The sequence below is a fragment of the Narcine bancroftii genome, chromosome 1 (assembly GCF_036971445.1).
Source record: "Narcine bancroftii isolate sNarBan1 chromosome 1, sNarBan1.hap1, whole genome shotgun sequence".
NCBI lineage: Eukaryota > Metazoa > Chordata > Chondrichthyes > Torpediniformes > Narcinidae > Narcine > Narcine bancroftii.
In genome coordinates, this window is record NC_091469.1 from 232352689 (window position 1) to 232375345 (window position 22657).

Below are 22657 nucleotides of genomic sequence, written 5' to 3' on the forward strand. Positions count from 1 at the left end.
CATATATCTCCTCTCTGAGAGGCGATGTGGATCCATTCCATTTTGCCAACCACAGCCACAGGTCTATGATAAATACCATCTCACTGGTTCTTCACAAAGCCTGGAACACCTGGACCGCAAAGATGCATAACCACATTTTTAAAGATGCAACTTTCCACTTTCAAGTCAAGTTGATTATCATCTGATTGTACAAATACAACCTGACAAAACAGCATTCTCTGCTCCTTGGTGCAAGCCATGCAGATATAAAACCAGACATAATACACATACAGAGAAACAATGCATATGCAGGACAAGTATTTCATCTAAATCAATATTGTTTCATAAATATGAGAGTCTCGACTGATTTAGTGTGACAGATTGTTATATTTTATATTGTATATAGATATGTTTTAAAGGAGATAAATTGTGCCAGGCTTTTTAGTGTAGGTCACAAACAAACACCAAAACAGATCTCATTTAAAATGCTAGAGCTTGGCTCAAGCCAGACAGTCCAGGCTCTGAGTGCCTTTGCAAAAACTTTGAAGAATGCCTATAAGGACTTCACAAGTGGGTGGTAATTAGACATGCTGTGGAGTGATGGATTATTGTTTTGAAAAGCAACAGGTGAATGAACTCGGAAGATTAGGTCCGGTGGCACAGTCTATCTGAATCCAGTTTGCTATTCTAGGAGGGTCATGTGGTTTTGCAAGCAGAGAGAGTCAAACCAGTTTTTCTCTGAGTGACAGAGAGTTGTACAGATCTGTAGCAGTGGCTGTGACTGGAACATGACAAGATGGCAATCTTATGGTAAAACCCCATTTTGAATATTGGTTGTGAGTTCTGACTTCAGCCTGTTCAAAGCCTACTTTCTTCGTATGTTAAAATTAATAAATAAAATTTCAAAGAAAAAAAAAGCCTGTTCAAAGCCCTTGTGGTCCATACAAGAGGAAATGGCTGGCTATATAATGTTTCACTTGAAATAAGAGAAACAGAAAAGGAATTCTGTGGTGACCTGAAAGAAAGAGGTTATCATCTGGAACACCTCGTGTTTATCAGGCAAGACACTGAAGTGGCTGATCGGAAGGAATTTGTTTGTGTCCAATGACCAACGAATCTCTCTCTGAAAACCGACAAGAACCTTCCTGAGTGGTAACCATTTGCCTTTCAAGTACCAAAGCCTGGTGAAGATTTAGAACTGTTAAATTCTGTGCACAGTATAAGAATTGCCTGCAACCAGTGAACTTGGAGGAATGAGAAGTGAGATTGGACTGTGAATCAAAGAACTTTTCTAAACATAAACATAAACAGATTACATACATGTGTGCTTAGAATTAGAAGGGGGTTAAGTAAGTTGATAGTAGTAAGTTAAAGTTTGATCCTGTTTTTATGTTTAAAGATAATTAAAAGCAACTTTTGTTTAAGTAACCATTTGTCTTGGAGAACTTCTATTGCTGCTGGGTTTTGGGGTCCTCTGGGATCGTAACATTAATGTGAGCAATTCCTTTGCTTATGCAGCATTCTCATTACCCATGGGAAGAAGCTGTTCCTCAGCCTGATGTGCTGGCTCTGATACTTCTGTATTTCTTTCCTAATGGGAGCAGCTGCAGATGATGTGTGTAGGACGGAAAGGGTCCTCAATGATTGTCCACTTTGAGACTTGGGTTGTTACTCTCATCATTTTACAAGATTTTCCACCTCTTCTCTGTAGTGTGACTCCTTGTTGATGAGGCCAACCACTGTTGGAGCTGGATATGGCAGTGGAGTCGTGGCTCATTAGCATGGAGCGAGCTGAACACATAGCCCTGAGGTGCTTTTTATCTTTATTTATGTCTAAATTCCCATACTCGGAACACTTTTAAGATCTGCCACCTTCAAAGACCTGTGTATGTAAAAGCGAGAATTGTGTCCCTGCAAGTTCTTTAGCATTCTATCTTTGTTGATATTGTCTCTCCTTGTCCTTTCTAGCAAATTACATCACCAAGCAGATCTTTATTCAGTTTCATCTACCTCTCTTTACCCCATTCTGCAAGTTATGCTGTTGCAATCATGTCTTGTTGTTATGTGCCAGCTTAGGTATCATTTGCAAATTTTGAAATTTTACTCTGTATCCCAATTTATGTACTTTTTAAAATAAAAAAGACAATGGTCTAAGTACTGATATTTGGGGAATTTGACAGAATCTAGGGGAGTTGGAATTATGGGGAGGATACAATTGGAATTACTATATGATTAATATCAATGTGTAATTTTCTTTACATGAATATAAGAGGGCTGAAGGGCCTCTCTGCTGTTTTACTCTCATTTGAAAAGTTTGTTTCAGTGGAAATTAAATAATGCTTTACAAACTAAAAGAAGGATTACTTTTGGGAGGAATAATTTAAAATTTCAGATGTGTTTCAATATTGTTAAATAGCAAAAGATACCAACACTCCATCAAACAAATTCTTCACCAGGCCACCCACAGTATTTTCTGTTGACCAAAGAAGTGGATGTATAAAGGAATCCTTTCTTTTGCTCCAATTATTTTACCTTTCTTTTAAATTCCATTGTCATCCATTTTGACATTTAGTTATTCCTGTCTTGTGCCCTTTAGCAGCCCTTTGTTCTCTCATCCCCTTGCCCTTGGCTCTCCATCTTAAATTTCCTTTTATCTTTAACATTTCTCATTTCTGATGAACAGCCATTAACCTGAAACATTATTTCTGATGAACAGCCATTAACCTGAAACATTATTTCTTTCTCTGTAGATGCTGACAGATTTACAAAGGATTTTTAGCAATTTTTGTTTTTGTATTTTCAGCCCTTGTGTTTTTTTTAAAGATTGTAATATGCAAGTGGATGTTGATTTTAAATGAGAGCCAAGAATGGTTGGAATAAATTCAGGTGCTCAGTGGATTAGCAATTTTCAGAAGACTAAGGATGTATTTCAAAATATGATTTGCTGTTTAGATTTACTTTTCTACCACTGGGTGAAGCAAGTTACAGGAGATATATCTGGACAGGGAGCTGAAGGGTTTGGGAAGGAGAAGGGAAGGAGAAGTTGTTTTCACTTTGTTCATGGTTCCATCAAAGCTGAGATATTGATGAAGGCATCAATAATAGGCTCGCAATAGCAAGGATCTTGCTTAAAAGTGAACTGAAATTTTGCAAGGAGTTTAAGTTGTTAGAACTTTTCATTATTGGTAATTTGTGACACAAAAGTAAAGTATAAATATTATCAAGCCTTTTCAAGAATAAAATTAAGAAGCACTTTGTGCAAAAGACATTTAAATTTCAAATTCAAGTTTATTGTCATCTGACTGTACATATACAACCTGACATAATTGTGTTTCTCCAGACCACAATGGATGCACATACACAATATACAGTACATAACAATCACAAAATTACATAAATATAATTTTATGTATATATGTATATATGTGTATATGTGTATATGTGTATATGTGTATATGTGTATATGTGTATATGTGTATATATATTTTGGGATGATTTACTCTGTTTACTCTTCATCAGTCTTGCAACCTGTGTGAAGAAATGTTAATTATGCTCCTATAAAATGCTGTCAAGATGTGGAGCCAGTTGTCTTACCTCCTCAATCTCCTTGGGATGTGTCGGCACTGTGGCTCCTTACTGATTAATGATAAGATGTTGCAGGTTCAAGATTGGGCACACCAAGGAACTTTGTGTTCTCCACAACTGAGCCATTTATGCTTTTTATACAGAAATCCTGTGATCTTCCTGTAAGGAAGATCCGGCATTAAGCCAGCTTTGGTTGTTGACACTGAACCGAACAAAGCCTGCATTATGTCGGGTCAGTGGTTTTTTTGCACAGCAAGCCGGCATTCCGAGAGCAAAAGAAGCTGGATGTGTAACTCAACAGCATTGGTGTCTAGTGTGATGAAAAACATGCACGTTGAACATGTATTTCTACACAAAAATGGCGGTTGAACTTGATGTGCTTATGCTACTAGCCATGAACATTTATACCACTCTTCAAACATAAGCAAATTTGCTGTGCATCATACACAACTTTATAATGCATAGATGGACGGATTTGTGTAGGCAACATGTTCATGCAATCAGAAATACATTGAAAGTGAAATTGAAGAGAACCAGAGACCTGTTTGAGGCAGAAAGGTGCACGGACCTTAGACGCTGTAGTCAGAGATGTTAATTCTTGTGAGTCGATTTGCATTGGTCACATATAGAAACATGTGAGAGAGAGACCACAAGGGCCTGTGCTTTGGTTTAACGTGCTCAACAATTTTGATGAAGATGAGTGGCGGGGTCATTTCCTTGTGTCTCGGAACACTTTTGACTTTATATTGGAACTCGTTGAGCCACAACTGAGGTGCAAGACAACAAACTGGCAACAGCCTCTGGAACTTCAGCTTAGACTTGCCATTTGCTTTGTGGTGGTATGCTGCCCCATGTGAATATCCATCCATTAGTTGTATTGTGCGTGCGCGCGCGAATTTATTGGAGCATTGAAGAGAGCCCTTTTTAAACGTTTTGTTGACCTGCCGAGTGGTGCACATCTTCAGGAGACAGTGGACAGATATGCAGTATGGGGGTATCCAATGTGTGCTGGTGCCATCAATTGCACACTCTTCCCATCATCACCCCCCACCATAAGAATGCACCAGCCTACTACAATCAGAGAGGGTGGCACTCCATTGTTCTTCAAGCTGTTATAGACCACAACCACTGGTAAGAATCATGGCCTGAGTTACAATTATTTGTCTTTATCAATTAATGTGCTTCATATGCTAATCTAAACACAGACTTTTTGTTTTTCCAGCTTTAAAGATATATATGTGAGTTGGCCTGGTCACACGCATGATGCTCGAGTTTTAGTCAACTCACCCATCTACAGAAAGGCCGAAGTTCAAGGCAGGTACCTCTTCCCACGTGAAGTAAGTTTATATGCTCCATTGCATGTCTGAATCAATCAATAAATCAATCATGTTTTTTTTTTCAATTGTAACCACACTGGATACAATAAGAGTGATATGTATATATGTCAAACTGAAGGAATGGCTAACTAACTCTACTTCAAATAAAACTTGAAAAGTTCAAAGGTCAGGTTCTATCCTATTGTAAAGCAGCCACTAGAAAACATTAATGAAATGATTGTTTGTGATCTCAGAGGTTGCATAAAGTACTTATACATCTACATTGCTCTGCCCACAGAAATTCAGAACTGTTAACGGAGTGGAAATCCCCGTGCATCTAATCGGAGACCCAGCTTACCCCTCTCAGGAAGTGGCTGATGAGGGGGTTCATTACCTACCATGCACTCGATCAACATCAGCAAAGCTTTAACTACCATTTGAGCTCAACAAGGATGGTGGTAGAAAATGCTTTTGGAAGTCTCAAAAGGCCGTTGGAGGTGCATGGCCAAGTGACTTGATATTTGTACCACTTTTGTATCAGACATTGTTGTTACATTTTGTGTTCTACACAATATATGTGAAATCAACAAGGAACACCTTTGCCAGAGCGGAACACTGAGCTACCCAATCTCCCCGAGGAACCTGATCGAGTTGCTTATCAGGGTACACAAGCTCGCAGTCACCAGGTGATCTGTGAAGCAATTATGTCCCTTCTGTAAGAAAATTAAGCAAACAAATAACTATTTTTAGTAAATGTATATCGCACATGCCAGAGAATTGCTGTGAACAGGAAATGTAAACCACAATAAAATGGTTTAATTCAATGACCTATAACTATTTACAACTGTGTAAATAAACAAAACACTAAAAACCATGTTCAAAATTAATAAGGTGCAACCCATTGTGGACAACTGTCACATCACTCCAGCAGCTGGAGGAAGAAGGTGGTTGAAATTACTCCTATTCCTTGTTGGTGTAATGGATGCTGTCATTCTGCTTTGGGATGCAGGAGTACGGTACTGTCGTGTGGCAGTTTGGTGCAGTTGAGCAGGAGATGCCATCAGTGTAATCATGGTTTTGCACCTCACACTGAATGTTCTTAAATGTGTTGCCAAACTCATTCATTTCATCTGCCCAGCCACGTCTATCGTCCTCCCGTGCTGCCATCTCTGCCTCCTGCACCACTTCCAGCTGCCTTTTGCACTTCCAATTGAAAATGCACCTTCTCCACTCCTCACAGTAACATGTCCTTCATCTCCTTTGTCACTACTTGGGCTTGGTTTTGGTCTCTGCTTTTTATGCGCCTGCTGGCATCCTAGAGAACAATAGAAAACAAGCAAAATTAGCGAGTCCCCTCTTTATGGGCAAACACTGACGAAAACACAAGAAAAATGTTAATCATGAAAAAAAGTTTTACCTGGTCGATTGTGAGGCACAGATTCACCCTTTTTATTACTGCCTCTGGGTCCATGCAACTAGGCACTCCTGTAACAGGACTGCTGCTGAAGGAAGGAGGCGCAGCTGGATCCGTCTCAGGGGAAGGTGTTACTCAGAAGAGCAACCAGGTTTGCAGTGTGAATTGTGCCCCAAATGAAATAGCACAGATCAAAATATAGCCAGTCCAAATGTCCTCTACCATTCCTGCTGTAATGGTCCTTCACATGATGGTATTTTTATCACAGGCTTTTCAACTTGCTTGTCACCTATGCCTTGTTCCGATCAAATCTGCGGTTATAAGTTTTCGTGCCAGTCTTTCCAGTATCGGGCCATCCTTTACCATTCCCATAATATGTCATTTAATCTTGTCCTCTGCTTGGAGGGTAAGGAGCTTGGGGATTTCTTTATCCCCCTCAATTTGCAGACATTGTAACGGTTCGATGCTGACTCCTATGTGCTGCTTTTAAAATGTTCAAATTTCCCGCTGATAGGTCACACACATTATGTGTCATCACAACGTCGTATTCCTTACCCGAGTTGGTCCCGGAATGCAGGATTGCCCTTTTACACAGACTGCATTCCAGCCCTGTTACTACCTATGCTTAAAAAAAAAATGTGGGACTGGAATGACCCCCACTCCTCATTCCATGTTGGTGCCTTTTACACAGAAGGCATAGCGTTTATATAAAAAAGAAGCCACAAATGTCTTGGAATAAAGTGGCTATGTAAAAAGCACCATAGACGAGTAATGGAGAGTGGTCGACCTTCGTCCTCCTGACACCCACAATCATCTTCTTTGTCTTGTCTTCGTTATTGTTGATTTTACCAATATAGTGTCTGAATCATTATGAAGTACTTGCCATTACTCAAGAAATTAATTATAAAAAAAATTATCTTTTTGACAACTTTTAAGAAAGAATAGCTTTTTTGTGACAAAAGCAGCAGAAGGTCTCAAAGACTTTATATGGTTTTGAAAACCAATTTCTTTCATCAAAGTACAAAATACCTAGACCCTGATTTTGCATTTAATGGAAAATTGAAAGTGCATCTCATTAATTTCACATAAATATTTTTACAAAAATATTGTGATGTCAGTGGCATAGATATCCCTTTCTCAGTTTCAGATGCTCTTCTTTGTTAGGATCTGGAAATTACTGATGTTAAGCAACAGTGAGAAGATCAACAAACTGGTTCAGAATCAGATTGGTTCAGATTTTCAGCATTAGTATCTTGTATTTCTTCTACATTTTGGGGCCTAAATGCATGTTATTTTAAACAAAGCTAATAATCCATGAATTTTGGTTTGCCTACATTTAAGAGGAAATGAAACCCAGTGAGTATTGTCAAACTGTTTTTCAGCATGTAGAGAAGTGAATCACAAAATTCTGTGGACATCGTGGTTGAAGTAAAAACACAACTGCTGGTGAAGCTCAGTAGGTCAAACCGTGTCCTTCAGGTAGCAAAGGCCAAGATCCCCACCCAGCTCTACCATTCTCCCACCTGCCTCATTGCTGCTGTCCCCTCCCTCCTTTCTCTACCTATCGTCTCCTGCCTTGCCAATCTCCCTTGCGCCCTCGGACGCTGGCTGGCACTTTCTCATACTTTGATGAAGGGCTCAAGCCTGAAATGTCGGTTGTGAATCTTGGTCTTTGCTACTTAATGGACATGGTTCGACCTGCTGAGCTTCTCTAGCATTTTGTTCTTTTAAATGTGTAGAGAGAAATATGAGACCATGATTGTCTGGAGGTAATACTTGTATCAAGGATTAGGATTATTTTAAAAATCTGCAACCTATGATGGAATGATATATATCAAATCAAGAGAAGCAATTCTCAATTTAGCATGCAATTCAAAAGGAAAATAGTTCAGATGCTGTAAATCTCCATTTATTTAAAAAAAAAACCCAAAATGCTGGAAATACTTCACTGGTTCTGGAGAATTTGTGGAGGATGATGAAACAAAGCTTGTCAGGCTGAGTTCTGATAAAAAGGTATTAGCCTGATATTTAAAGTCAATTTTGTTCCCTCAGCCACAGATACTGCCGTACTGGTTGGCGCCATTCTGCAAGCTTCCTTATTTACTAAATTGGTATTGAAGGCAAACATTTTTGAATTATTTTTGGAGAGTGAAAAAAGTGAATGGTCAGTTACATTGTTAACTCCTTTTCTTCTTCTTTGGCTTGGCTTCGCGGACGAAGATTTATGGAGGGGTAAATGTCCACGTCAGCTGCAGGCTCGTTTGTGGCAGACATGGTTGCAGGGGACAATTCCTTTTAATCTGGTTGTAATTAGATAATATTGAGATAAATTATTTAAATATTTAATTTTTAAAAGTATTTTGTCCCATAAGCCTATGTTGCCCATGTGGTCAATCAATCCATTAACTATACGTCTTTGGAATGTGTGGGGGAAACCAGAGTACCCAGAGGAAACCCACACAGACACCGGGAGAATGTACAAATTCCTTACAGAAAATGGCAGATTCAATCCCAGGTCACTGGCGCAGTAATAGATTTACCACTAAGCTAATTGTGCTGCCCATTTTGAAATTAAATAATGTGCAGACACAAGATTCTTTACTAATTTTAGGAGATTGGCAGAAATTTATTAATCAAAACCTGCCATTATTTAAAGATAAAGTTGTCCTTGGAAGAATTGTTAGAATATAAAGTAAGTGGGTGATTACTGGGAAATGTAGAAACAAAGGGATAAGTGAAACACTGAGTTTGAATCTGAATTGTATCAAATGACACTTTCTACTTTAACGATGTGAAGAATTTATTAATTTAAGCTTTATTTCATTTGTTTCAGGGGCAACTTACAATATTACATGAAAAAATCGACCACCTAGAACGCCTATTAGCTGAAAACAATGAAATAATTTCAAATATCAGAGACTCTGTTATTAATTTGAGTAAATCTGTGAAAGACAGTCAAGGAGCCATTGAAGCCTCAAATTCAAGTCAACAATTTGCCTCTAAATACTTTGGGGCCTCTTCAGTTATTTCCATTTCACCAGAAGATTGCCAGTTTGCCTCAAAGGCTTCCACAGAAGCATCAAACATACAAGTAAGTGGCATTCTGTGTAATGGAAAAATAAATGAAATGTTTCAAGTGAAGTATCGACTTTAACTGGTTGCAAATGAATAATGTCTATGGCGAACCCATCAAACTGATTAGAAGCTGGAAAAAGATTCATTATTAACTATTTTTAATGTTTCTCTTTCTAAACTGTTGAAAAAATACGTGATTAACTAAAAATAAATTGTGCAGAATTTGAGGCAAAATTGGCTTGTTCTACTTATTAAATGAATTTGCAAAAATGGCCTAAGAACTTTGAAATAATGCAGACTTCTCTGAATTAGAGGAAAATTTAATAAATTGAAATGATCTCAATATCAATATCTCAATAATGTATTAAAATTGTATTGGCAGTGGCCTGAAAGTGTATTGCAGTTACTTGGAAGTCTGACTCCCATTTAGGTATGGCATACTGGAATGCAGAAACGCATAGCTGTGTTCCCCTTGAGAAAATTACTTAGAACCTAAGAAATAAGTATGACATATTTTTGCAAATATGGAGACCATATTTACAGATCTCAGGTATAAATCTATAGTTGAGTTTCTTCCAGCCCTCGAGTCCATGTTAACCTTCTCCAAAGATGAAGACGAGTTAAATAACGAATTGAAATCTGTGGAGTGAAGGTGCTTTCCAGCAACTTTTCTTATTTTTCAACTCTATCTTTCTTTCTTTCCTCTTCTCACACATTTTCCTTTGGGGTCCTTTGGATGGATGGGAGTTTGGAGGGTTTGGGTTACAACCGTCATGTATTTGTATTTTTTAATTTTGTATTTGACTATATCCATGGTCTAAAATTTTTTAACTAAAATATTAAAAACAACAAAGAGAACAGCAAAGATTTAAAACTTGCCCATAGCTATACCTATGATTTCTGCACTTAACAACATGCTATTGTGACAAGAGAACCTCATTGGATAACAAAAGTTATTCAATATGTTTCATCAGAGTCTTGTAAGTTTTAGAATCATGATCGTTTAAAGGTGATTAAGTAGTTTTTAACCACCTGATGTGCAGAAATAGATATTTTCCCTGAAAATTGTTTTGGTCCACTTTTTAATAAAAAATGTACTGATGATACCAAAGCTGTCAAATTATTGTACAAACCTATCTGGTTCAATCATATCCTTCAAGGGAGGAAATTGTCAACCTTACCTAATCCTGCTTATAATTTGACAATCCACAACAAAATGTTTGAAACTTTGTTACCCTATGAGATAGCCACTCAATTATATTTTAACTATTCTCTTAAAATTGAAGAATAACAAAACTGGACAGATTACTGAATATCAACTTAAACACTAAAAGTAAACATGATAAAATCATTCCCTATACATTTGACCCATAAATGTCCTGCATAAGCCATTCAGTCATAGAAAATAGGAAAAGGCCCTTCAGCCCATTAAAAAAAATTCAATCAATTTCAAGTCTATATAATTTTACCATCATTCTCATCAATTCCTCTCAATCTCTCCTTTCCCACTAAGGGCAATTAACATGCCATCCATGTCTTTGGGATTTTGAAGGAATGCAGAGAATGTAGAAAATGCCACATAGCTAATGGCCACCGTAACAGCCTACTCTACATCTGGGATGAACTTTCCGAGTGCAAATTTCTAGTTGTGATGGGTGCAGAGGTTAGTGTCCTTCCTCCTTTGGGCACCCTGCTCATTGTACCTGGGGAGTTTGTGCCCACAGCACACAGACAGGAGGTGCCACTGACTAAAATCTTAGACAGTCTGCAGGAATGGCTTGGAAAGTTTGCCCCAGTTCCCACATCAAGGCATGGAACAAGAACACCTTTCATCCCAAACAACTCTGGGACTATGAGTTTGAGTTTGTGTACACTGACCACCCCTACAGAGGACGTATGAGGGGCTCTTCAGAATGCTATGAAACAATCATATAACTTGTGCACAGGACATTGGTGGGCATACAGAGGCACTTATGATTGACCGACTAAAACCCACTCATCTCAACCTTGATTGGCCTTTGCCACGACCCCCGATGCGAAGGCGCAGGTGACTGCCCAAGAGTGGTGGACAGTAATGGCACAAGAGTTTTGGCCTCCTATCGCTAGTTCTTGTGGGGGGGGGGGGCGGCACATAGCGGCTCACCAGAGGCTTAATTGAACTGACTTAGGAGGTTCTGAGTGACATCATGAAGTCACAATGCAATGACATCATTTGAAAATGTTATGAGCCCAGAGGACCCAAAAACCCAGTAGCAATAGATATTCACCAAGACAAATGGTTACTTAAACAAAAATTGCTTTTAATTATCTTTAAACATGCAAATAGTATCATACTTTAACTTAACCCCCTTCTAATTCTAAGTGCACATGCATGTAATGTGTGTGCAAGTTCCGAAAAGTTCTTTGGTTCACAGTCCAATCTCACTTTTCATTCCTCCAAGTTCACTGGTTGCAGGCAATTCTTATACTGTGCACAGAATTTAACATTTATAAAGTTCACCAGGCTTTGGTGCTTGAAAGGTAAATGGTTACCACTCAGGAAGGTTCTTGTCAGTTTTCAGAGAGAGATTTGTTGTTCCAGGACATCCACAACTGATGTATTTCCATCAGCCACTTCAGTGTCTTGCTGATGAAACCTGCCCCTTCAGGGTTCTTTTAAGTCACCATCGAGTTCCTTTTTGTTTTTCTTATTCCAAGTGAAACATTAGACAGCCTCTCCTCTTGCATGAACCATAAGGGCTTTGACCAAGCTGTCTTCCAATGAGGCTTTCCACAAGCTTGCCAACTTGTCCTGTTCCAGTTCTAGCTGCTTCTGCTGGTTGTATCATTGTAGAAGAAATCTCTCTCTCCCTCTGAGAGAATGCCTGTTTGACTCTCTCTGCTCACAAAACCACATGACTGTCTTAGAACAACAAATTCTCTCCCAGACAATGTGTGACTCCAAAAGGATCTTTCATTTGTTGCTTTTGTAAACAACAATCCATTAGTGAAGTCTCTTGAGCACTCTTCAAAGCTCTTGCAAAAGCTGTGGAGCCCATATGTCTAGCATGGGACAGTGTTCCAGCATTTTAAAGTGTTTCTATGTAACCTACTCTAACAAACCTTTCCCAATTTATCTCCCAAAAACATATCTATATACTCTGTCACAGAACGCACGGGGTTTTCAAAAGCTGTGTGTGACTGTTTGAGTAAATGATCTTTACCGAACTTTGACTGGACTATGTCTGATTATTTTCTCGTTCTTCATTTCACACTGCGACACAGTTGCTACGTCCTCTTTGTTTTTCTCCTCAGCTGTTCTAATTATTTACGGCATTCTCTGTTTCCTTTCATTTGGGACAGCTAATTAATCATATAAGCAACTAATCAGCTTAACAAATCTGTAGTTTTGTCATCGACTGGTGAATGTTGTGACAAAGAGGAGGAGGTGGTACCAAGAATATCTATATCCTCCGTGATGGTTGAGTATAGCATGTGAGTGATTAATAACAAGCATTGAGGTCAAAACGTGGACTTAGCCATATTCTGCTGCTTCATCAATGACTTTCCATCATTAGGTCAGAAGTGAGGATATCCTTTGATGGTGCGATGTTCATTTCTACTTGCAACTCTTCATAAAATATCCACGTCTGTATACACTAAAGCCTTGACATCTTTCAAGCATGTGCTAATAGGTGACAAGTAATGTTCTTGCTACTGAAGTGCCAGGCAATGACCATCACCAACAAGAGAGAATTAAACCATCTGCCTTTGATTTTCAATGGCCTTGTCATCACTGTGTTCCTTGCCATCAATGTCCTGGGAGTTATTATTGACAAAAGCCACCTGTACCTGCCAAATAAACCTAGTGCTGACAAGGACTGGCTATCTTCTAGCGAATGACTCACTTCCTCACACCCAAAGCCTTTTGGTTCAGTAAAAGGCACAAGTAAATACCATTAAGATCTTTTGTTCACTTGCCTGGTGATACGCATTTCTAACAAGTCTATAAGCATGCCAGCTCTTCAGCGCTTGACGTCCTGTGTGCGGAAACTGCCAAAATGTTTGGCCTGGAAGTCAGCCTGAAGAAAACTGAGGTCCTCCATCAGCCAGCTCCCCACCATGACTACCAGCCCCCCCCCCAACATCTCCATCGGGCACACAAAACTCAAAACGGTCAACCAGTTTACCTATCTCAGCTGCACCATTTCATCAGATGCAAGGATCGACAACGAGATAGACAACAGACTCGCCAAGGCAAATAGCGCCTTTGGAAGACTACACAAAAGAGTCTGGAAAAATAACCAACTGAAAAACCTCACAAAGATAAGCGTATACAGAGCTGTTGTCATACCCACACTCCTGTTCGGCTCCGAATCATGGGTCCTCTACCGGCATCACCTATGGCTCCTAGAATGCTTCCACCAGCGTTGTCTCCGCTCCATCCTCAACATTCATTGGAGCGCCTTCATCCCTAACGTCGAAGTACTCGAGATGGCAGAGGTCGACAGCATCGAGTCCACGCTGCTGAAGATCCAGCTGCGCTGGGTGGGTCACGTCTCCAGAATGGAGGACCATCGCCTTCCCAAGATCGTGTTGTATGGCGAGCTCTCCACTGGCCACCGTGACAGAGGTGCACCAAAGAAAAGGTACAAGGACTGCCTAAAGAAATCTCTTGGTGCCTGCCACATTGACCACCGCCAGTGGGCTGATATCACCTCAAACCGTGCATCTTGGCGCCTCACAGTTCGGCGGGCAGCAACCTCCTTTGAAGAAGACCGCAGAGCACACCTCACTGACAAAAGGCACAGGAGGAAAAACCCAACACCCAACCCCAATCAACCAATTTTCCCCTTCAACCGCTGCAACCGTGTCTGCCTGTCCTCCATCGGACTTGTCAGCCACAAACGAGCCTGCAGCTGACGTGGACATTTACCCCCTCCATAAATCTTCGTCCGCGAAGCCAAGCCAAAGAGAAAATAAGCATGACACCATCCAACACAAAGTAGCCCACTTGTGTGGCACCCCAGCCAACATTCTAGGCATTCTTTCCTCTACTTTGGCTGCAATGTGAACTGTTAACAAAAAGCACTACAGTTAAATCATCCATATTATTTCAATAAGGGCTCACAAATCCACAATCTCTTCTTTCTGTTTCCCCTCCAAAATCCACACCATATTGACTTAGAAGTATATTGTTGATCCTTCATTATTCCTCTATTTCTTTGACTTCTATGACTCTGTGGAGCAGCCATGTTCTGTACATCTTGATTCGAGTTTGAACTGCAACATTCATGCCTGACTCCCTCTAGTGGTCAGGAGTATCACTAGCACTCTGTCACTACATCCCCTTTCCTTAAGATGTTTAATCTAACAACATGACAAACTAATACAGAATTCATTTCAATGTAAAGTTCAGCACAAACATCAACAGCACAAACTTTTAAGTGTGCATGTTTTTTTGTTCTTTTAGAGATTCAGCCTGACAGTGCTTTGATAATGTGTGGATATTTTTTACAGACACCTGTGTAGGTTCTATACTTTGTTAGCTTTAGAACTCATGCCCTCAAGGAGGCATCCATTTTGAATCTAGTCCTTGCTGCAACAACTCATCTCAGATTCCCTCTAGTGGTCAAGATTATTAGCACCCTATCATTACATCCCCTTTCCGTGAGATATTTAATCTAACAACATGACACGCTAATATAGTATTCAACTTAAAGTTCAACACAAATGTAAACAAACATCACCAGCACAAACATGAATTGTGCAGTTCTTTTTCCTTTAGAGATTCAGTCTGTCACGTGCTTTGATAGCACATGTGGATCTTTTTATTTAGTGTTTTCATCTACATTGCAAGTAACATTGAAAATAATTACATCAATTATTCATCATTTATACATTGCATTGTATTTTTAATCCCCCCAATACACAAAAAAAAACCAAATAATAACTAAATAAAATAATTTAAAAAATTTCTACAAAAACACTGTTCGTAACTCAATGGCATACATATATATCTTCAATAATTCATATCTTGATTTTGAATTATTCCCAAAAAAATCCCAAAATATTATTTGTAACACATTGTCATATATAGATATTCCTGAAAGAATATCCAACATAAGTAAATACATCAGATATTAATCTATTATACATTTCATTATGTGTTAATCCCCTTCCCTCCTCCCTAATATTAAATAAAAAAAGAATAATTTAAAAAATTAAATAATTAAAAAATAATAAAATAAAAGTTACTCCAAAGGCACTCAAGACTCAATATCATACTATAATCTACTAATTAAAATTAAAATATTACTTCTAAATTATTCCCAACTTCTCTTAAGAAAACATAAAAAAAATTCCCTCAAAAATATTTACAACAGAATATATATAAACATATCCTTTAACCTGCCATGCTCCAACTCAATAGGGCTAGATAAGGATCTGAACCACTGTCTTGTGGTTTTTTGAGCAACTGTTTAACTATGTGAACTCCTTTCTCTGCTTTACCATTTGACTGGTTACACGTCGAAAATCATACTCTTCTGCAAAGTTCTGGAATTCTCTACAACTGTAGCATTGTCATTGTAGACAATCTGAAGAATTCTATGTCTTGCAAAGATCGATTTCATATATTTAATCGCACAAGCAGCAGACATGTTAGGAAGCAGCGCTATCTCCGGATAGTTTGATAGATAGTCAATAACTAGCAAGTAATTCTTTCCATCAATATGGAACAAATCAGACCCAACTTCTTGTTATGGTTCTGCTGGAAGTCCATTACTATTGCGGGTTCCATTGTCTGGTTTGCATGAGGTTTCAAACAGGTCTCACAGCTTGAAACCAACCTATCAATGTTAGCATTTATCCTTGGCCAATAAACAGCAGTTCTGGCCCTCTTCTTGCATTTTTCCATTCTCAGGTGCTCCTTATGCATCCTTTTCAGCATCACATTACAGTGATTGAGGAATGAGGAACATTTCAGGGGTCAGTCTAGTAGTTGTTCAAAATGGGAGCTACATCTAAAGCTGAAACATGCAGTGAAATATATTATTAGAGATAATATCCTAATGGGTCATATTTCATTTTATTTTTAAAATTCACCCTTGGCCACTTAAAGATGGCCAATGGGCTGGAGTTGGCCCGGGACCATAGTTTGGCCACTCCTGCAGTTGACAATTCCTTCACAATATTCTCCTCCTCTGCAGTTGTGATAGTATTCTTGATTAGTAATGCTACTCTCCCCACCCCCCTCCCACCCACCATCCTCTTTTACCTCCTTTCCTATCCCTATTGAAACATCTAAACTCTGATACCTACATTACCCAATCCTGTCCTTGCATCAGCCAAGTATCTGCAATGGCCACAACATCATAATTCTATGAGCAGGTCCATGCTGTAAGTTCATCTCCCTTATTTTTGATGCTACTTGCATTGAAATAAATGCTTTTTATCCTTCCAACTGACTACATTTATGCTCCTCTACTTTCTGTCCTACCTCACAATCTCACTACACATTGCATCAATCTTTGTACTGGTACACAATCCTTTATCGGGACATTTAAAATCCAGAAAGCTCCAAAATCTGGCATTTTTTTTTCCTGGTGCTGGTACAGCAGAGGAGGAGAGAGAGAGAGAGAGAGAGTGAGATGGCAGCGTGACTCGGGTGGGTGGGGGGGGGGAGGAGAGATGGCAGCGCGACTCGGGTAGGGGGGGAGAGACGACAGCGCAACTCGGGTGGGTGAGGGGGAGAGATACACCAGCATGACTGGAAGGGGGTGGATTTGGCAGTGCAATTCAGGTGGGCTTAAATCTGGGGCAGATGGCTTTTGTTCTGAAATCCAGAAAAATCCAAAATTCGGAACACTCTGTCCCCCAAGGGTTCTGGATAAAGGATTGTGTACCTGTATCATCTGCTCTATTATCTGCCCCATCATTCTGTTTCCCATTCCCCTGCTAAACTAGTTTAAACCTTTCCCACAGCTCTAGCAAATCTCTCTGCCAGGATATTGGTCCCCTTCCAGTTCAGGTGTAACCTGTCCCTTTTGGAGAGATTGTATCTTCCCAGAGAGATCCCAATGATCAAGAAACCTGAAACCCTGACCCTAGCACAAATTATGCAGCCACATATTCATCTGGCGTATAATCCTATTCTTACCATCACTGGTACATGGCACAGCCAGCAGGCAATCTTGAGATGACTATCCTTAAGGTCCTGTCTTTCAGTTTCCTACTTAGCTCCCTATTCAGGACCACATCTCATTTCCCACCTATGCCATTGATATGTACCACAACCTTTTGCTTGGAATGCCATGGACCTGATCCAAGACTTCCCTGAGTCTGGTACCTGGGAGAGAAAAACCTTCTGGACGTCTCTTTCAAATCCATGAAATCTCCTGTCTGCTGCTCAAATTATTGAATCCCCTATCACAATCACTCTTCTTTTCTTCCTCCTTCCTTTCTAAGCCACAGGACCTGACTCAGTACCAGAGATCCAGTCACTGTGGCTTTGCCTGGTAGTCATCCCCCCCCCACCCCCCAAAAAAGCAGTATCCAAGGCAGGAGAATGAGGAGAATGGCCACAGGGGTACTCTACACTACCTCATAGCTTGCTTTTCCTTTCTTTCTCCTGACATTCACCCAAATTCTTGCTTCCTGCAGCTTTGATGTGACTGCCTTCCTATAGCTCTTATCTGTTAACTAATTCTCTTTTACTAGCCGAAGGTCATCAAGCTGCAGCTCCAGTTCCCTAATGCAGTCTTTAAGAAGCTGCATCTCAAGGCACACTGTGCAGGTGTAGCTATCTGGGAGGTGGCAAGTATCCCTGAATTCTCACTGAACACCCCACTGTCCCTGTTGTCATTCTGACTATTCTACCTTGGCACTGTTTAATCTACTGTGATCCCTCCTTGGAATTTTATTGAATGTATATTTACATTTTGAATAGCAGTGGAAATGTTTTTCATGGTTTTTATGAAGTAATATGTATTTTGTTCGTGCAAAATCTACTTTCACAATCAAAATTTTTTTTTACTCAATTCCATCCTGAAATTACATATTTGTGGGGGAGTGGTGGGGCGTAGGAATTTGGCTTTGCTAATTAATATCTAATTATTTCTGATATTTTGATATTTTTCAGATGTTGGATATCTACAACATTTTACCTTTTGACAACCCAGATGGTGGAGTTTGGAAACAGGGCTTTGACATCACTTACAGTGAAGATGAGTGGGATGATGACCCATTGCAGGTCTTTGTTGTGCCTCATTCGCACAATGATCCTGGTGAGGAATGGGTATTTTAATGGATTTGTGTTTGCAGTACAATTTAATAATGTTTAGAATGTTGGTTTCTTAAAATTAATTATCAGTCATTTATATTTTAACTTGTGTTAAATTTTCAGGAGAAAATGTGAAAGACTGATATTTGCTAGTATGCTTTTGCTTCAGATATTTGGAGTACAGTGGAATTGTCTTGCTTTTTTCAACTGATGTGATAATTCTTATGATCTCTTGCAGAACAATTTTTTTTGTTGACTTAACAAAAGTTAGAACCATAGAAAATTACTGCACAGAAACATGCCCTTCGGCCCTTCTAGTTTATGCCAAACCATTTTTTTTGCCTAGTCCTACTGACCTGCACCCAGTCCATAGCCCTCCATATCTCACCCATCCATGTACCTGTCCAAATTCTTCTTAAGTATTAAAATTGAACCAGAGTTCACCACTTCAGCTGGTGCTCATTCCACACTCCCACCACTCTCTGTGTGAAGAAGTTCCCCTAAATGTTTCCTCTTTTACTCTTAAACCATTTCCTCTGGTTTGTATTTCACCTACCCTCAGTGGAAAAAGCCTATTTACATTTACTGTGTCCATCGCCCTCATAATTTTAAATACCTCCTTCAAATCTCCCCTCATTCTTCTATGCTCCAGGAAATAAAGTCCTAACTAGTTTAATCATTCCTTGTACTCCGTTCCTGAAGTCCAGGAAGCATTCTTGTAAATCTTCTCTGCACTCTTTCTATCTTATTGATATCTTGTTGTAAATTACTGCATTATGGGAGTGAGTGGGAGGTGTGTGTGCCCAACCATGAATATAAAAAAAACTACCTTAAAAGGCTGAAGGGAAATACTCTAACATATGGCTTTGACTCCCTGGTCTACAGTCAGTCCAAGTGGTAGGTATTGGATGCGAAATAGCTAAATTTTGAACCACCAATCTCATTAATTTATTAAAAATGCAGATCGTCCACTTTGGAGCATATTTTTACTGGCTCCAATACCTCAAATCCACATAAACTGGAAATAGGCGCACTGTGGGTTTGTGTGTGAAGAGGAAGGAGTTGCCAGTATCCAATTTTTTTTGCATTTTTAATCTCCCCATTATACATTTACTCATTTTCTTTTATCTGGCATAGTGGGATTAAATTGATCACTCTGTTAATGTCTTTCAAATGTAAGTACCTATTGTGGAAAACTAAAATATGGAGTAAGCTAAGAAGAAAAAATGGGTGTCAGTATTATGGATGCATTAATGATTATTTTCTAATAATCTTTATGTTCTGGATCACTTCCTTCAGAATGGAGGGTACCTAATTTGACACCCTTTTTTTTTTAGAAAGGAGGGAGAGAAAATCCTGGGAAATTTTGACCAATTAGCATGAGTTTGATAGTTGGGAAAATGCTGGAGTCATTTATTAAAGATGTCATTGCTGTTCATTTAGAGAGGAATGAAAGGATTTGTCCAAGTCAGCGTGAAAGGGAAATCAAGCTTGACAAATCATCTGGAAAGGGAACAACAGTGAAACAGTTGATATGATGTATTTGGACATTCCAAAGGATTTTGATAAGGTCCCACACAAAATATTGGTGTGCAAAATTAGAGAATATAGCATCAGAGATATTGTATTGAGAGGTTGGAAAATTGGTTGCGACAGGAAGCAGAGAGTGGTAATATACATGGGTTCTTTTCAGATTTGCAGCCAATTGCTAGTGGAGTACCACAGGGTTCAGTGCTGGGACTTCAACTATTTACAAATATATATTAATGATCTAAACAAAGGAATTGAGTATAATATATGTTTGTTCATGACATTCCGCTGGTGGCAGTATGAGCTGTGAGGAAGATTCATAGAGGTTCCAGGATAACTTGGACAGATTAAGAGAGTATTATATACATGGTAGATGCAGTAAAATGTAGATAAATATGAGGTTATTGCCACTTTGGAGGCAATAACTGGCAGGCAGTTTATTTTGTATGAACAATGTCAAAATAGGACAGGGGGAAATGTAATAAGACCAAGGTATCAAGGTGGGTACATCACTCATTGAAGGTTGGAATACAGCAGGTGGTAAAGAAGGCACTTGACATGTTGGCCTTTATTGTGAATGGTTTCAAATATAGAAGCATAGAGGCCTAACTACAGTTGTATAAATTCTTGGAGACACCACACCTTGAATATTGTGCATAGTTTGATCTCCTAATCTGACAAAGGACATTCTTGCTATTGAGCATTGCAGCGATCCCTGGGATGGCACATCTCTCTTATGAAAATAAACTAGCGATATACTGGAATTTAGATAAATGATATGGGATCTCATTGAGGTGTATAAAATTCCAACAGGACTAGACATGTTAGATGTAGGAAGAATGTTTCCAATGGTGGGGAAATCCAGCTCAAGCAATTTCAATCTTCAGGATAAGGGGTAAGCCATTTAGAGAGGGTTCACGAGAATGTTGACAGGATGTCAGGGTTTGAGTTACAGAGAAAGGTTGAGCAGCCTGGGGCTTTTTTCTCTGGAGCGTAGAAGATTGAGGGGGGATTTGATGAAGGTGTTCAAGATTTTAAAAGGGACAGAGAGAGTCAACGTGGATAGGCTTTTCCAATTAAGAGTGGGGGATATTCAAACCAGAGGCTATGGTTTGAGATTACAGGGGGAAAATTATAAGGGGAACATGAGGGGAAATTTCTTCACGCAAAGGGTGGTTGGGATGTGGAATAAGCTTCCGGCAGAGGTGGTTGAAAGCAAGGACATTATTTACATTTAAGGAAAGACTGGATAATTACATGGAGGGGAGAGGATTGGAGGGGTATGGACCAGGTGCTGGTCAGTGGGACTAGGAGGGTGGGGATTTGTTCTGGCATGGACTATTAGGGCCAAACTGGCCTGTTCTGTGCTGTATATGGTTATATGATTGAGATGAGGAGACACTTCTTCACTCAAAGAGTTGTGGGCTTGTAGATTTCTCCATTACAAAAAATCGATATGGCAAGTTTGTTGGATATACTCAAAAGCAAGCTGGATGTGACCCTTATTACTAAATCAAAAGGTATGGAGAGAAAACCATGATTGTATTGAATGGTGATTATACTTAAACTGAGTAAAATAATCTGCTTTTGATAGTGGACAAGAAATAGCTCTCCAAGACAGGAGATTGACTAATGTGAATCCATCTGTAAGTTTTATGAACTGCTAAATACGGGAGTAGATGTGTAAACCATTGGGAGGGTGAGCAGAATTTAATAATATGTTTAATTATTTGCATTATTAAAATGATTATAGGTTGGCTGAAAACATTTGATGATTACTACAGAGATCAAACTCAGCATATCCTGAATAACATGGTGATTAAGCTACAAGAAGATGTTCGTAGAAAATTTATTTGGTCGGAGATTTCATACTTCTCGAAGTGGTGGGCTAGCATTGATGCACAGAAGAAGGACATTGTCAAAAGGTTTGCAGCTATCAAAACAAGTCGGTTAAATGCTATAATATGCTTAAATTTTTTTCACCATTTTTGTATATGGAATTCTATCCTTTGTACATTGACAATACCTTATTAAAAATATGAACTCAAGCTAACACTTCAGTTGGGACCTAAGCTGGATATTATTCTCCCTGATTGTTAATCAATTTTCATAATCTTAATTCTTATAACCATAGAATGCTACAGCACAGAAAACAGGCCATTTGGCCCTTTTAGAATGTGCCAACTATTATTCCGTTAGTCCCAATGTCCTGCTCCCATTCTATCACCCTCCAGACCTCTCCCATCCATTTATCTATCCAATTTATTCTTAAAACTTAAGACCGAGCCCACATTCACCACATCAGATGGCAGCTCATTCCACACTCCCACCACTCTCTGAGTGAAGTCTCCCCTCATGTTCCCCTTAAACATTTTGCCCTTAAAAGCCTTTCTCCCCCAATCTGAGAGAAAAATGCCTACTCGCATCCACTCTGCCTATATCTCTCATAATCTTGTAAACCTCTATCAAATCTCCCCTCATTCTTCTTCGTTCCAA

The 22657-nt window shown here is 39.3% G+C and overlaps 1 protein-coding gene across 3 annotated transcripts in view; it reads left to right on the forward strand.

The window, feature by feature from the left end:
- Positions 1 to 22657, forward strand: part of man2a1 (mannosidase, alpha, class 2A, member 1) — a 169654-nt gene that overhangs the window by 12945 nt on the left and 134052 nt on the right. For all 3 annotated transcript variants that reach the window (XM_069892624.1, XM_069892634.1, XM_069892644.1), the window contains 3 exons: positions 9128 to 9385; positions 18491 to 18635; positions 21915 to 22086. In XM_069892624.1, the coding sequence (XP_069748725.1) occupies positions 9128 to 9385; positions 18491 to 18635; positions 21915 to 22086 (575 nt within the window). The remainder of the gene's footprint in view (positions 1 to 9127; positions 9386 to 18490; positions 18636 to 21914; positions 22087 to 22657) is intronic.